Source organism: Arthrobotrys flagrans, assembly GCF_004000055.1.
Source record: "Arthrobotrys flagrans strain CBS H-5679 chromosome Unknown unitig_3, whole genome shotgun sequence".
NCBI lineage: Eukaryota > Fungi > Ascomycota > Orbiliomycetes > Orbiliales > Orbiliaceae > Arthrobotrys > Arthrobotrys flagrans.
The window spans coordinates 2,391,307-2,406,216 of record NW_027137547.1 but is presented as its reverse complement, the minus strand read 5'-3'; the positions used below and the strand labels follow the sequence as shown (position 1 = coordinate 2,406,216).

Below are 14,910 nucleotides of genomic sequence, written 5' to 3'. Positions count from 1 at the left end.
GAGCCAATCAGAAGATGGGATCTAATCAGATTACCACTAAAACAACACTCTTGGCAATGATTTCAACACGAGAGCTGGAGTTTATTGAGCTGGGATATATTATGGTTGTAGAGAACTGAAAGAGATGCTTGTTTTGGCCCTTAAATTCATGAAATAATTCCTTTCGAATACGTGGATAATTTGCATTTAGCATGAACGGCGAGTGGGAGTTTCCGTCCCCCTTTCTAGTGGAAGGCGTTATATAAATTAAACGTCGATGGAGTCATTTCCACAGCTGGTATTGGGATATTCTGAGCCTCTTCAATTGATAATCACACTACTTAATAGGAGTTTCTGCCCTCTATCATTGAACGTATACGAACCGATCGAAAAATTCTTTCTTAGCCAATTCTGTGAGTATTTCGAAATATATACCGGCGTCCGATACCTCCTAGGACAGACAACATGTCGAACAATGACGTCTCAATCCTGGACTGTAACTGGGACCTCTGCCCCGTTTCCGCCAGTTGGTTCGGCTACCGTCCTTCCCTCCCCATGAACGCCATATTCCTCGCAATATTCACAATCGCCTGCACAGCCCACGTCTTTCTCGCAGTTCGTTACAAAACCCAAGGCTTTGGGATTTGCATGTCTATCGCCTGCTTTCTTGAAATGTCTGGTTACGCTGGTCGGATCCTCGCATACACGAATCCGTGGTCACTTCCCGCGTTTTTCATCCAAATCAACGGCGTCGGGCTGGCTCCAACTTTCTTTGCTGCGGGGATATACCTGTGCTTGACTAGGATTGTGATTGCATATGGAGCGGGGATATCGAGAGTACAGCCGAAGGTTTATACATACTTTTTTGTCATTTGCGATATCGTTTCGTTAGTGATTCAGGCACCTGGGGGGGCTATATCTTCAGTATCAGCAAGCCAAGGGAAGCCACCGATACTCGGGGCGTATATTGGATTATCTGGTATCTGTTTCCAAGTTTTGGCATTGTCGATTTGGTTAGGCCTAGGTGTAGAATTTGCATTCCGGTGTAAGAAGGTAGGAATAGGAGCTTGGGATCCCAAGTATGACATGTTGAGGACTAGTTGGAGGTTCAAGGCATTTTTGGTAGCATTGGGAATTGCAACAGCCGCATTATATGTGAGAAGCGTTTATCGAATTGCGGAGTTGAGTGGAGGGTATACAGGGCATTTGGCGAAAGACGAGCTGGCGTTTTGTATTTTAGAAGCGGTGTAAGTGTCACTTTGCGACTAAAATTGGGATATATAAAATTCGGGGTATTTGAGCTAATGTATCTTGTTCAGCATGATTGCGGTCCTGTCACTTGTTACTGCGGCTTTTCATCCGGGTTATGGGTTTGGAGAAGATTATGCCCTTATCACGGAGCAAAAGTCATCATATCCCCGGCCCTGGAAGAGACATGCATTTTTTATGAAGGATTTGAAGAGCGAAGAGGTTCTTATCGAACTGAGGGGGCAACACAAGTCTTTTGTACGAACGGATGGGGTCTAATTAACTGTGTGGGTTTGGCCCCGACGGCTAGCACAAGTAAAACTTCTGAGGGTTATATAATTTCGTGGAGATCTGGATGGAAATCGCCTATTGGAATTGGTGACCATTGATATATATTTACAGCTTTTAATTTAGACTAGTTTGTAATCTTAGGAAGAGGGGTTAAATAATTTTAGCATCGCTGACTTAGAGAGTTTGCTTTAGAAGCAAAATTTATAGGTTGTCGCAAGTGATGTATTTTATCTATTACTGAGCTATATTAAAATAGTATTTAGTCATGGTTCAGCATTTCTTACTAGAATACTCTTACTTGCGTCTTAATTTATTAAACAGTAGAATATCTAGACAAGCCAAGATTACAAGACCCTAGGTGGTGCTAATTTGACGATAGACGGCATACCACCCTTTGGTTTTGCGCTGCCTGCCAATACTTGATAAACGAACTCTCCATGGATTTCATTGACGCCATTAGGTGGTGGCGGCTGTTTCTGTGCCTCGATGTTAAACTTCCTCAGAGTCAATGCCATGATGACCTTGGTTTCGATCATTGCCAATTCCTGCCCAATACAGTTTCTAGGACCGCGTTCGAATGGTCTCCAAGCGTCCTTGGGAATATCTTCCTCGAGCCATCTTTCTGGACAGAATTCGTAGGGGTCTTTCCAGTACTTATCGTTGACCTGGACGGGAAGAGAGGCGATCCAGACCATCAATTCTTCGGTGTCATAGAGATTGCCCTGTTCGTCTTTGATAAAGAATCTACGGATTCGGAATCTTTAGTATGGTTTGGTTACTCTAAAATCATGGCCAGTAACCTACCCCTTTACCCCAGCTCTAACCGAGCTTGCTGGTGGATACATTCTGAGGACTTCGCGGATAATAGCCGTGCAGTACTCCATCTTGTTCATCAAATGCGGGTTCTCAGCCAACATTCTTGGTGCGTCGTCTAGATTAGTTCCGAAGATTTCGTCGAGTTCCTTTCTTGCCCTGGCCATCTTTTCTGGGAAATAAGATAGCTTGTGGAAAATGTAGCAGATAGTCGAGCTAGTCGTATCATGGCCAGCGAACGTGAAGATCATCATTTGTGCTATTTTACGTGCATCATTAGGAAGACGAAATCAAGATGGCTAGGGATTCATGGATAAACCCACTAATCGCATTATTTCTAAATTCTTCATTCATTGTGGTAACATTTCCTTCCTTCTCTTTAAAGTAAGTTTCGAGTGCGAGGTCAATAACGGGCTTGCCTCTCCTTCCAGAATTCATCATTGGATCTCTTGACTGGAAACGCTTGTCGAGAAAGTTCCCGAGGATTCCTCGCATGGTACGCTGATTCCACCAATATATAATTGGGCGCATCGGGTGCCATCGGTACCATGGATTGTATTCAACGGCAGCAGGCAGCCAGCTGATCTGAGACTTGAAGGCCTCAACGAGAGGATGAGTTCGGGTCTGACTTTCAAGTTCTTCGTCCCTATACTTCAATATTAGGAATACATCGTGTTTGGGAGCTCACAAAAGTGTTTTAAGATGCTTACACAACCACGCGACCGATGATGTCAATTGTAAGGCAAGTAGTTAGTTTCTCAAGGTTGACGACTTGACCACTAGCGGCAGCTTCCTCCATGACTTTGCAGAAAGTCTCACAGTCCTTGACAATTCCGGGGACCAGTGTCATCAGGTGCTGTGCTGCGAAGCCGGGGTTGAAAACAGATCTCCAGAACTTCCAGAAGTTGCCGTCAGATGCGACTAAATTACCAGGTCCGGAGAGAGGTCCCAGAATTGGATCAAGTTCCTTTATGGCCTTTGGGAGAGAATATTGTTGAGCACACTGGTAGGCCATTTTTGGGTCGCAGACAACGACCATAGGGGATGCCATAGGCCAAATATCGAGGTACATAATACCCTTCTCTTTGAGACCGTACCTCTCAAGGAGAGCTGGTAGTTGGACTTGGGGGTGGGCATCCATAGGGATCTCCTGGGATATTTTAGCCATCACAATAAGGTGACCCAAAAGCCAGTGGTGTGGTGGTTGAGGCTGGGGATTTTGTGATGTTGTTAGCCCATGATACACCGTTTGGCCAGCACATAGGTTTGGGATCTTACCATGTTGGGATCACTTCTGAACCTTCGTCGCCAGTAAATACCCTCCGCAATGAATCTTATGGTGCCTTGAAGTAGGTAAATACCAAGCAGGCCAGCGACGGCATACTTGATTTGGGTTGCCGACAAAGCGTTTAAGTCGAACTGAGCCATGGTGTCGATGCCGGAGTGATGTGTTTGAAGGTAAGTGGAGATGCTGAAAAGAAAAAATAAAAATAAAGATAAAAATGATAGAAAGGATCGAGTTGATCACGTTGAGGTCAGCTGTGCCAGGGGAAGAAAGGAAATTGGAATCGAATTAATAGCTAAGCTGGGTGGCGCCTCAAGACCAGGGAAGTCGAAACCTTGCCGAAGGTAACACAAAGGAATATCTTGACCCTGCCCGAACACTTCAATGCAATGCACAATGCACTGTGTTGGATCTACAGGCACACACGTTATCGATTGTGCGACTGTTCGTTTACCTGACTGGACTCAAGTATTAGCAGAGAAGATTGTCTTTCTGGATATGTTCATGATTTGGAAATGGGGGTGACCATGCTTTTAATTTTAGTCTCTTGCTTACATACCACCCATAGTCCAGTTGGCCCAGCCAGGGTTTTTAGTATGCGGTCTCCCGTGTGTTCCTTGTAATCCACGCCGGTATTTACGCAGTACAGATTACGGAATGAAGTCTTCAAACCCGCCCTATTTCGGCCCGGCCATGAAATCTCGACGTGGAGTTTAGTAATTCGTATACATTGCAGCTTACATCTAAATTTTAGCCTATTGATTCAGGATCTAGTGAAGCTGACAACCAAATCTCCCGATAATTAACTAGTGTTTGCTGTGGAGGAACGTTTCGGTGTCATATCCAATAGCGGCCTGGCTATTCGTCAATGTTTTAATCTGGCAGTTGTTGCGCGAACGCTAGTTCTAAACGGGGGAAATCTTACTTGATCGCCTGGTAAATGCTCCTTGTCGGTGGGACGGCACATTTTCAAAATCGATAAGAAAAAAGAATTGGTTCATTTACCCAGGGCTGGGAGGGGTGGTCGTCAGCAAGCTAGAGTCCACAATCTCGACTAACGGCTCATGGTGATCTTGATCAGGAAAGTACCCTGCAATGGTCGCTAGAAGAGTTTAGGAATTTAAAGTTGGTTCCGAATGGAGATAGATATAGAAATTCGGAATAGACGGCCGGATATGAAAGCAGTTGCTTGATATCATGATCATGATCTTAAGGGGTTCGATATATGCTTCAATGAACTGGCTAGCGAAGAACCCTAGAGAATATCGAGCTTGACGGATCAAACTGTAAGCTTAGGGGTGTCACAGCCAAGGTTAACAATTGGTATTAGGTTCACGATGGACCAGCAGGTATCAATATAGGTACTCCACCCCCGGTTTGTTTAACCATGTGGTTGGGTGCGCGTTAAACCCTTGTGACATGAGACAGTGCGTCTGATATCGTATTGGAACCGCTGATTGCTGATTGCAGTATTGATGGAAAACAGGCTTGTTTCACTGGCTGGCAAAAATAAATGGAACGAACGTTGTATATATATTTCTGAAAATCTAGATCTCGAGTCGTTAGCATTCTTTTCGATTGGTGATTTTTTTTTTTTTGCTCGTTCTCCAGGCGGAAGATCTAGCATTGGCGGACGTCATTTTCTTGTTTAAACGTTAAGCACGTCTGCTGCCTCTGTAAATCCCAACGTTGGAGGCTTTGGTTTTGTATGGGGTTAAGATATTCGATTGCAAGAACGCAAGGCGTATCTTTTTTACGTCTGTTGGAATCGCAATGTGATCTATATAAGCCGTTTGAGCCGCCAAATGCAGGCTATCAGAATATCGTGCTGTTTACACCTCGAATACCGTCTACAACAACACATTTTCCAGAAACAATTTACAACAAGTCAACACACTTTGCATCCATACCGTCAAGACAACTTCGCACTCTGCGAGACTACGTTACCCTGACTACCGTGTTCTTGCAGAACCTTACTTTGTGTCTATAATGCATTTTCCCCGAACTGGTTTCTTGTTCGCCATCCTCGGTCTAACCGTCTCTCAGGCACCGGACGAGGACCGGGTTTATCCTATAAACGCCACAGGCGAACGAAGATTCCCAGCGCCACAATACTCTACCCGTCTCAACCCCTCAGAGTGGGCCGCCCGTGTCGCCCTCACAAGAGACGATTATTTCGAGGGCGACTATTATCGTACTGCCACTTGGCTAGATACTCCATTTGATGTCCCTGTCAACGGTTCCTCTATTATTCGGGATGTCTGCCTCTTCATGCAGTTACCAATAATCAAGCGAACAGATGACATCGACTACTCGGAAGGTGAGAACGGGTGTAATGATGTTCTAGGCGAAGAGTGTGTTACAAAACTTAAAGATTTCCTGGCCGTAAGGTATGAAGCACGCACGGCTGAAAATGGGACTATGGATTGTACTTCTACTCAAGATGTGGGATCTTGGTATGAGTCGATTTATAACATTTGTCCAATTTACAATGAGCTTAGGGGTAGTGGGCTGTCGTTTAACAGTGAGTGTAGCTGTATCAATAAATAATACGGGAAAGAAATGTAGTATAGATACTGACAAATCTACAGAGTTAATACCTTCGGATCATGAAACTGGAAGCCCGCTTCATGGTGACGAGAAGGGATATTGGATCGCCATCGGCACCCCTAGGAATAAGACCGAAGCTACACCGGAGGAACAATATGACGAAGTCAGTCAGTTTGTTTTCACATACTCTTTTATTTCTGGACCGGAATACGAAAACCCGGATGAAAGACCTAGCGTCGAAATGGTCTGTGTAAAAGCCGAAAATTTAGTCGAAGGTTCCCGAGAGCTACCGAGTTCAGCTAGCTCTCCAGGGTTTGAGGGACAGATGCCTATGATGACGCTTGGGTTTATGGTTATTAGCGTGTTGTTCCTTTAAGCGGATAACTGCGTGGATTTCTTTTCTCTTTCCGCTTGATATATCCAGTTTATCTTAAGATTCTTGAGATTTAAAAGTTTAAGATAAAGAATGATTAAATTGTAGTTAGTTGGAGGGATCATGTCGATTCGAGATGACCAAGGATAAGTTGGATGCTTTTCATTGATTAAAATCAAAGGAAGTGAAAACAATAGCCATTTCGCATGCTAAAGCAATACTTTTGTGGTTTCATTATCTAACATGAGATATCACACGTCATAATTTCGTTAATGAGATCAACTCTGTAAACAAATATTAAACCGGTCACAAGGCATAAACAAATGTGTTAAGGGGCTTGAAAAAGATATGAAAAGAAGGCTCGATGCGAAAGCTGAACAGAGGCTCAAGTATACATCTGTATTGAACGAACAATCAAGCACAATTTGGGATTTGAAAATAATTAGTAGCGAAGAATAAAAACCCCCGTTCCATCTTTAGTATTTATTGTATCTCTAGAACTCGCACCCAGTGCCATAAGTCAGATCAAACTTCCTCAAAAGATGCCAAAAGCTCAATCAGACTAAGCATGGGTAACGCTGCTGGGATATACCACTGGAATTTCCCGTCCATCTCTCGTGCTATATGCATCTCGACTGCCGTAAGTTGGAATTGGCCCTGAAGTTGGGTAGGCTGGGTATCCAGAGGCGTTCGCCCTAGAACCTGGGGGAGGCCCCATGTACCCTGGTTGGCTATAGTACCTGCTGTATCCAGCATTGGGTGGTGAACGGGATCGTTCTTCTGCGATTGCTTGTTGTATCATTTTTTGGCGTCTACGTTGTTCGATTTTTGGCTGTTTTTCAGAGAAGTCATGGTAACTGTGGCGACTTTCCTGCACTTTCTTAAAGGCTTTGACGGCTTCCGCAGCTGCAAGAATAGCGAGGCCGATTGCACTTGCGTCTTTGAGTAGAGCTTTGTTTCGTAGCTTATCAGATTCTTCTTCGTTGATTCTTCCGGACTCAAGCTTTTCCTTTCGAAGGGCGCGTTTCTCACGAGCTTCATAGCTAACGTGGCCGAGGTTAACGGTTGCGAGAAGGGCAAGGGCTATGCTGATGATTTTCTTTCGGCGAAGTCTCTTAATGCGCTCTTTCTCTGTTGATTCGTCAATCGATAGGTCAGAATCGGAAAGGCTACTGTCAGGAGAGGAATCATCTCGGTCGCCACTCGATCTTCTGGATGACTCGAAGCCGCGACTGTCCCGACGGCTACGCCCAAATCGCTCTGCTGCGAGACCACCGAAACCGAGGGCAGCAAGTGCCTCGCCCACGCTCCGACTTCGGCGGCGGTCCAACCCAGGACGTTCCTGTGATTCGCTCTCGGACTTTCCTCGCGGCCTAGATTGCGACCTCGATCTCTGATAGTCGAGGAACTTCTTGCCGGCTGCGGCAATAAGCCCACTGGCTGCGAGATCTTTAACCCGGCTTGCTTTCTCATCCCCATCACCCCTTCTCCTCTGGCGTTTCCCGTTGAGGCCTCTTTGAGCTGCCAATCCGGCCAACACTGCCTCCGCGATCCTCCTGTTTCCCTTTCCGTCTTCTTCGCCCTTCCTATCCAAGAATTTCTCAACTACTCCACTGGCGACTGCGGCTTCGACGACCCTCTTTAAACTCTTTGATCCTGTTACACCTCCCGGCTCCTTCCTGGCTCTGAATGCTTCGACTACGGCCGCAATAACTGCAGCTTGCGCTGTAGCCCCATACCCCTTTGATCGTGATCTAGATCTTCCATCCCTATCGCTATTGGAATCGTATCCCTCATCTGAATCGGTAGATGACCTTCTCCCTCGACTCTTCGACCTAGCTCTTTTATAGGTCTCCCCAAGGCCTAAGGCGGTGGTAGTGGATTCTCCCACACTCTTTGCTCGATCACGAGTTCTCATTCTTCCGTGGGATGGAGTAGTGGAACCCCTATGGCTCCCATCGTCGTCAGTCCCACTCTCGGGCTCAGCGATAGTACGGCTTGCATCATCTGGGACTCCTTCTCTGTGTCTATGTCTGTGCTTCTTTCTTCTTCTCCTTTTACCATCGTCAATGCTATCGACATCAGTATCAGTGTCTGATCTTTCCGGCTCATAATAAGTTGCTGGAGTTTCACGATGTCGGTGGTGTTGGCGACTTGGTTTTTTGTATTCTCGTTTGTCAGGGTAGGTTTCTCCAGGAGAAATAGGCTCGGGCTCTGAACCTGATGGAGTATATGCACGAGGTTTACTATGCTTATGGCGGTGATGGTGGTGATGTCTAGGACGGGTTTCTGGCGCGTCGGAATCGATGGCGTTACCAAAGTAGTCATCTTGTGTTGTAGGCATGGTAGGTTTCGTGTTGAATTTGTGTTGTTTTCTCAGTGTCGACGGCTTGGCTAATGTTGATGAATTTCAAGCTTCGATTTTCATGAACTTATTGTTCATTACTATAGAGGAAATGGTATTTCGAAAGGGATTGGAAAGAGACAAAAGCTAAGAGCTTATGGGCAGCGAGTCGAATTTATTCTCGCCATCTACTGCTCTGTGCCTCTTGTACAAAGGCTCCCGTTCGAATCCGCAAGTCGGGCGGATATCGAAAATCACCATGCTAACGTAACACGGCTGACAGAACAGTGCCTAATCTGGTTTCCATTCACCTTTGACGCAAACTCTACGTTGTGCAGAGAATACCCTGGAATCCCGAGTTCCATAGATTCGATTGCAAGCTAGTTTTACAAAGAAGGACGCTAATGCAAGTTGACCGCATTGACAGGGGTAGTGTAATCACCGTGACGTCACGGTATCATCAGGCGTCACGATGAGCAGGTTTTTAATCGACAGGCCGTGATGTTGAGCCCATGAGTAACAGATTCCTCGGGGGGCGCTATCGGGGGCCCTGCATACTAGTCGCACAAACCCCGATTTCCGTAGATCACGAACGCCAGGTGTTGTGTTTGAATTGAAGCGTTATATTTATGATCGATAGAGGAACGGTTGAGGGAAGAAGAGTTATGATGAAACTATCCTAACTCTTCGCAGGAGTCAGGCATCTGTTTTACGAGATAAAACCCACCCCGACTCGCTAACTTGAATTTGAATTTATTTAGTTTATTTAACACCCTTCTATAAACTTCCAGATAAATATGGACAAACGAGACTAGATAAATAGGATAAATTTGTAAAACCCTGGGTCAAAACTAGAAAAGTCCCACAGCGTCAAAAGGTAAAATTTCCTCATCTGTATATTCGTCCTCGTCATCCTCGTCGTCGTCGTGATAAATGGGCCAGCCGAGGCTATCAGTGAGATGCGTCTGCGCCCCTTGCCCGCTCGTTGCACTACTACTAGTGCTTGGTTCGCTCTCTACCAACGGGGAAAAGTTATCACCAACTTCTCTTGCAATTTTTCCAAATTGATTGAACGGCTCGTCTATTGCCTTCAGCATATCTTTTCTCGCTTTGAGGGTTGTATCGTACTTCCTCTTCGCCCTTCTATACCTTTCTTCCGCAAGCTTGGTAATCATAAAGCTCGGGCTTATGAGGACGTGGTGCCTAACGCTGATCTCTGCTCTGTACTCGTAAAGACGGGTGGGTTGGGTGGTAGAATAACTCGATAGCTCGAGCTCGAGCCTCCTATAATGATCGAATTCTCCGTCCGAAACTTGAACCTGGTAATGATGCTCGGTATTTGACTGTAGAAATTGATTAACAGTTCCACAGATTTCGCATCCAGTTCCTGTTGGGCATTTTGAGGAATTCCATGAGGGGAGGTAGTAGCTAGATGGTTCAGGTCTTTCACAAGGGAAATATTTGATGATTGCCTCAACCATGTTCTCCCGGACCGTCGCAGTGCAAGGAAGTACTGCGAGACTGGGTTTCCGCAGGAACTTCTCCACGACCTGAACATTGATGGTGAGATATCGCCTCCACTGTTGCAACTCATCCCGTGATATAGGGATTAGCTTATCAAGCGGGATTAAAATAGCTTCCGTAAAAAGTGTAATGAGATGAGATCTATGAGGCTCAATCTGTTCATCGAGGAACCGGAGATAATTTGTGATACAGTTTATTGAAGGATCGACCCCTTGCCGGATAGAAATTGGGGTCACTTTTGTATTCGGCCCGTTATACCCCATTGCGTGATAGTCGCTACTGAAGCTGCTCTGGTCCAGTCGAAAACGGGCATCCTTCGGTTCCGTGTAGTACAACGAAAGCCGCTCCTTCAGTCCAGCAATGATGAATTCGTGAAGCCCATAGCGAGGTATACTGCTGAGTAATGTGCGAACTGGCGAGCCGTCTGGGGCCATCTCTTCTACAATTTTGTAGAGATCTTCAAGCAAATTCACGTTTGGATGTCCGGTAAAGGTGGACTTCAAACTATAACCTCAGGGCACTTTGTCAGCAATTGAAACAACTTGTGCCTTTCTTTATTGATGCGTGCGTTACTAACAGCTCGAGTACTTCATTTTGTGGTGATTCTTGGTATGTTTCCAGTAGCTCGCAAAGGACAGTGGGATTCAGCACGACAAAGCGTAGTCCAAGAATCTTCTGCACGGCGGGGTCAAATGAAAGCCTTAGGTCCTTTGGAAACAGGGATTTCAGCTTTAGGATACGCAACAAGCCTTCTTGCGATGGGTTAGGGATTGGATCGGCTCCTTTCGTTAATGGTTTCCACGGTGATACGAGATTTGAGAATTCGAAGATGCTTTCGAGAGTATTTTGTATCAGTTTGAAAGTCATTGCAACATAGTCAGGAATGGAGAGCCACCTTTCTTTTTCAATTCCTTCAATAGCTTCCTTTGGCAAGCTTTGAAGCATACTGTAGACAATCTCGCCCGCACGCCTGATTTGGTCTTCGGGTGGTGGAAAGCAAATACATCTTTCAAGAAGCGCACACAACTTTGTGGATGCGAGAGTGTCCTTCTCTTCTTGAGTAGCAAGGGAAGGCGGTTTTGTAGTTACAATCTTGAGAACAGATTCCCATTGCAAAAGAGGCTCCTTAACCTGCTGGACGATTGACGTGGCTTCTGAAGTCGGCCATAAAACAATGCAAGATGTCTTATACCCTGAATGGGAGAATACACAGGGTTAGGGTTTGGCTGTAAGTATTGTTTTAATAGATCGAGGGCTAGTGACTCACATGTATGGATTAATGTTCCTTCATTCCCGGTATATTCCTCTTCTTCGTGGACGCTCTCGATTCCGTCTAGCGAAGGCCCCAAAGAGTACAATTTGGTATTCCATTGTATTTGCCCGGAATTAAAGTGTCTATAAGTACCAGCGACGTGTTCGATACTAGTGAGAGTGATGTCAACGTATCCATTGATACCATGAGCCCTGTAAAAATTAGGGGGCCCGTCCTAGTCCTCGCCCTCATACTCGTCCTCCATTTCCTCCTCATCTTCCGATACTTTGACTTGGACATCACCGCAGCACATAGAAATGCCTCCAACTCTGTTGATTCCTGCGATTAAATTAGAGATAACATAACGATCTTTACCCTTGAACCCAAGTCTCCTCTGAGCTAGCGAGTATTTGTTTTCAAGAGAGTAAGCCACTGGGATATCCTGTTTCTTCAGCTCTTGCAAAAGTTCTAAGAGCCTGGGTTTGATGGCCGTTTCATCTGCAGACAATGTGCTCCCTTTGACTGTAAGGTTGTAAATCAGAGCAACTCTGTACCCTCCAATGACCTCTTCCACGGCATGTTCAACGTCCGAGTACCAGGCTGCAACTCCGAAGCTATATTTGCAATCAGGAGCGAAGTCGAATGACATTTCTTCGCCCGCGTGGGAGAGCTTGACAACGCCTCCCTCGAAAACACTCGGAAGGATGACAACGACAGTTCCAATCATGCCGTCTTCCTTTGGAGTATCCCTATGAGCCTTGAAATGATCCCCTTTCTCGTAAACCAGAAGTTTGTACAGGTTCAGCCTCGGTCTCATTTCAGTATCAATTCCAAGTGTGGCACTAATCTCGTTCAACACCGGGCCCTGAAGCCAATCCGAGAACCGAGGGTTTTCGAACTCAAGTTCTGAAGGGTCAAGTTGGCGACTGCTTCGGATTTGTGAGTCAACTATAGTCTGTTCCCCTTTCCCAAATGGCGAAAAGTTTCCCAATTCTGATAATTTCGACGCATCTTCGGTAGACACTGGTAGTCTGAGGCATGATTCGCCAAGCCCTTTGACCTTGAGGCCGGGGTTTGGGACGGCGGTATAATTGGATGAGAAGGCAAAGGTGCCTTGATATTGCTCAAAGTTCTTCAGTTCTTCGTAGAGCCTCAGTTCAATCTGCTCATTTGCGTTAGAACGACGAGAACGTCCGATATATCGGCTCGAGGGACCTGGAAACAAACCGAAGGAGGTTCAGGCTCACTATCACTATCGCTGTTTGATTCGTCGTCATCGGCGAAACCATCGCCGCTTAAGATATCGCCTTCGCCGTCAGACATGGAGTTCATGGTGGCTACGGCCTCGGCCTCTTCTAGATCTAGGTGCATCATGTCGATGAAGCTAGGGGTGTCAACATTATCCATTTTGATCAGCTGCTAATTGCGGATATATACCATAAAATTAGATTTCCTCTGAAGCAAACGAATTTCGGAACCACAGTTTTTGTGTCATCGTACTTAAGAACTTGCTTATGTGCCCGAATTTCAGGGTTCAGAGCTATCAATCGGTATTCGCGTAGCTATTGAGGTGTCTGTTTACACAAATAAGAATACGCGTCTTAGGATGGCCAATCAAGGCTAGAAACCACTCCGCGAAGCCAATAGGATGGGATGTGAGGTAGTAAGGTGGTAGGGCGATAAGAAATAGCGGCTAGCGCTTCTTAGAATCAGGATCTTTGCAGCCAGCCAGAAGGATCGAGAGCTTGTGCCAGTGAAGCACAGCATGCCGCTTTATGCAACACTTAAAATCCAACAGCTCCTAGAAACGCGGGGAAACGGTTTAAAGACATGACCAATCGATTATGGCCAAACGGCACCTTCTCGTTTATCTACTCTAACTTTGAAAGAAAAGGGTCGTATAAGGCTGCTAGTTTAATTTGACTTGTTGCTCCATTAATACACCTTAAAGCTCTGTGGTTACTTAGTTTTAGACAGCTAGCTTGTTTAATCGGAATATGCATTGCAGGAGGATACAAGGCCAACATCGTGTCGGCTGCTTCCTAGTACGACTGAGCATTATTTCTTTCATATATATATATTAAAATTTCGAATCCGATACATGTTCGTTTTGATGTCTCGCGGCCCTAGCAGGCAATATTCAATTTAAATGTTCAAGCGCAGCGGCACACCGGGGTTTCCGTTACTTAATAAAAGGCTACAAAACAAGCTTGCTTGCTTTCTACGTATCGATATATTTTATGCGACTGGCAGCTCTGGGCGGAAAGTATACTAGTATTGATTTATAGCTCTTAAATATTCTTCAGGCGCTCCTGGTTTGTGCAGCAAGTGATAGAGTACGGAGTATACGGGGAAATTTTGAGTCCCTAAACTTTTAAAAACAATCAATTCTTATAGTTTAATAAAATCTCGATGTGATAGAGGGCAGAGTGGTGAATCCTAAAATATAAACGACCGAATAGTAACAAGTAAATGGCTGAAGCATGTATCTATCTGGCTCCGTAGGATGCTGGATTTATCCAACGCATTCAGCAGAGAGACTCGACCGGTTTGCAGCGTGCTGAATTCCACAAGGTAAAGATGCCTGCATGCCTAATTGGCCCAATTGTAACTTTCAGGCAACATTTCTATCATAGTATCAGGTGCCCACGCATTTAATATTTGTGAATTGTCAATTCTAACCCCGCATTTGAGTGATCTCTTTTAAGGCCCCTTCCTTCTTCACAATCGACTTTTAGCTAGAAATTCCGCAAAGCCTACTCCTAAACTAGCTTCTTACTACTGCAATTTCCCTCTACATTTTTCGAGTTAGTTCTAGTCAGTTTGCTCCTTATCGTTCGAGAATTTGTTCTAGGAGATTGTGTGATAAGACTTGATGTTAACTTTTTGCTAGCAACTGCCTAGATAGTTGTAGTCCAGTTAGATGTCAAAATAGGGAGCGCTATAGCTTTAGGATACCGTACATATATTGATCAGCAGCATTATGACGTCTTCTAAAGGAAAGTAGCCGGCCCTGTCGAGAACTCTTAGAATGTCGGATGCTTTCCGCGAAAAGTTGGAGGGGATGGAGAAATCAACTTTGGATGGGCTTAATTTGCGGGACTATTCTAAAGCCCAGAAGCGACTGGATCGAACGATACTTTCTGCGAGGAACTCGAAGCGAAAGAGTTGTCGAAGTCAAGTCGCGGGGCTACTCTAAAGCTAGGAGACAGCTGATCGCCAGTGAAAGATCAAAACGGAGGGAAATAAAA

The 14,910-nt window shown here is 45.4% G+C and overlaps 5 protein-coding genes across 5 annotated transcripts; 2 read left to right on the top strand and 3 right to left on the bottom strand.

The window, feature by feature from the left end:
* Nucleotides 1-444: 444 nt before the first annotated feature.
* On the top strand, nt 445-1,506 carry DFL_002087 (uncharacterized protein; the record flags this gene model as incomplete). The annotated part of the gene is made up of 2 exons (XM_067630823.1): nt 445-1,226; nt 1,299-1,506. The coding sequence occupies 2 exons, from the start codon at nt 445-447 to the stop codon at nt 1,504-1,506; spliced, it is 990 nt and encodes a 329-aa protein (XP_067493428.1).
* A 356-nt stretch (nt 1,507-1,862) lies between these two features.
* DFL_002086 (uncharacterized protein) lies at nt 1,863-3,759 on the bottom strand (the record flags this gene model as incomplete). Its single annotated transcript, XM_067630822.1, has 5 exons — nt 1,863-2,262; nt 2,323-2,590; nt 2,655-2,977; nt 3,042-3,541; nt 3,610-3,759. The coding sequence occupies 5 exons, from the start codon at nt 3,757-3,759 to the stop codon at nt 1,863-1,865; spliced, it is 1,641 nt and encodes a 546-aa protein (XP_067493427.1).
* A 1,846-nt stretch (nt 3,760-5,605) lies between these two features.
* On the top strand, nt 5,606-6,542 carry DFL_002085 (uncharacterized protein; the record flags this gene model as incomplete). Its single annotated transcript, XM_067630821.1, has 2 exons — nt 5,606-6,140; nt 6,208-6,542. The coding sequence occupies 2 exons, from the start codon at nt 5,606-5,608 to the stop codon at nt 6,540-6,542; spliced, it is 870 nt and encodes a 289-aa protein (XP_067493426.1).
* Nucleotides 6,543-7,015: 473 nt separating this feature from the next.
* On the bottom strand, nt 7,016-8,883 carry DFL_002084 (uncharacterized protein; the record flags this gene model as incomplete). Its single annotated transcript, XM_067630820.1, has 2 exons — nt 7,016-7,033; nt 7,132-8,883. 2 exons carry the CDS (start codon nt 8,881-8,883, stop codon nt 7,016-7,018), a joined length of 1,770 nt encoding a protein of 589 aa, XP_067493425.1.
* Nucleotides 8,884-9,734: 851 nt separating this feature from the next.
* On the bottom strand, nt 9,735-13,066 carry DFL_002083 (uncharacterized protein; the record flags this gene model as incomplete). Its single annotated transcript, XM_067630819.1, has 6 exons — nt 9,735-10,911; nt 10,985-11,239; nt 11,303-11,600; nt 11,675-11,871; nt 11,914-12,821; nt 12,887-13,066. The coding sequence occupies 6 exons, from the start codon at nt 13,064-13,066 to the stop codon at nt 9,735-9,737; spliced, it is 3,015 nt and encodes a 1,004-aa protein (XP_067493424.1).
* Nucleotides 13,067-14,910: the final 1,844 nt, after the last annotated feature.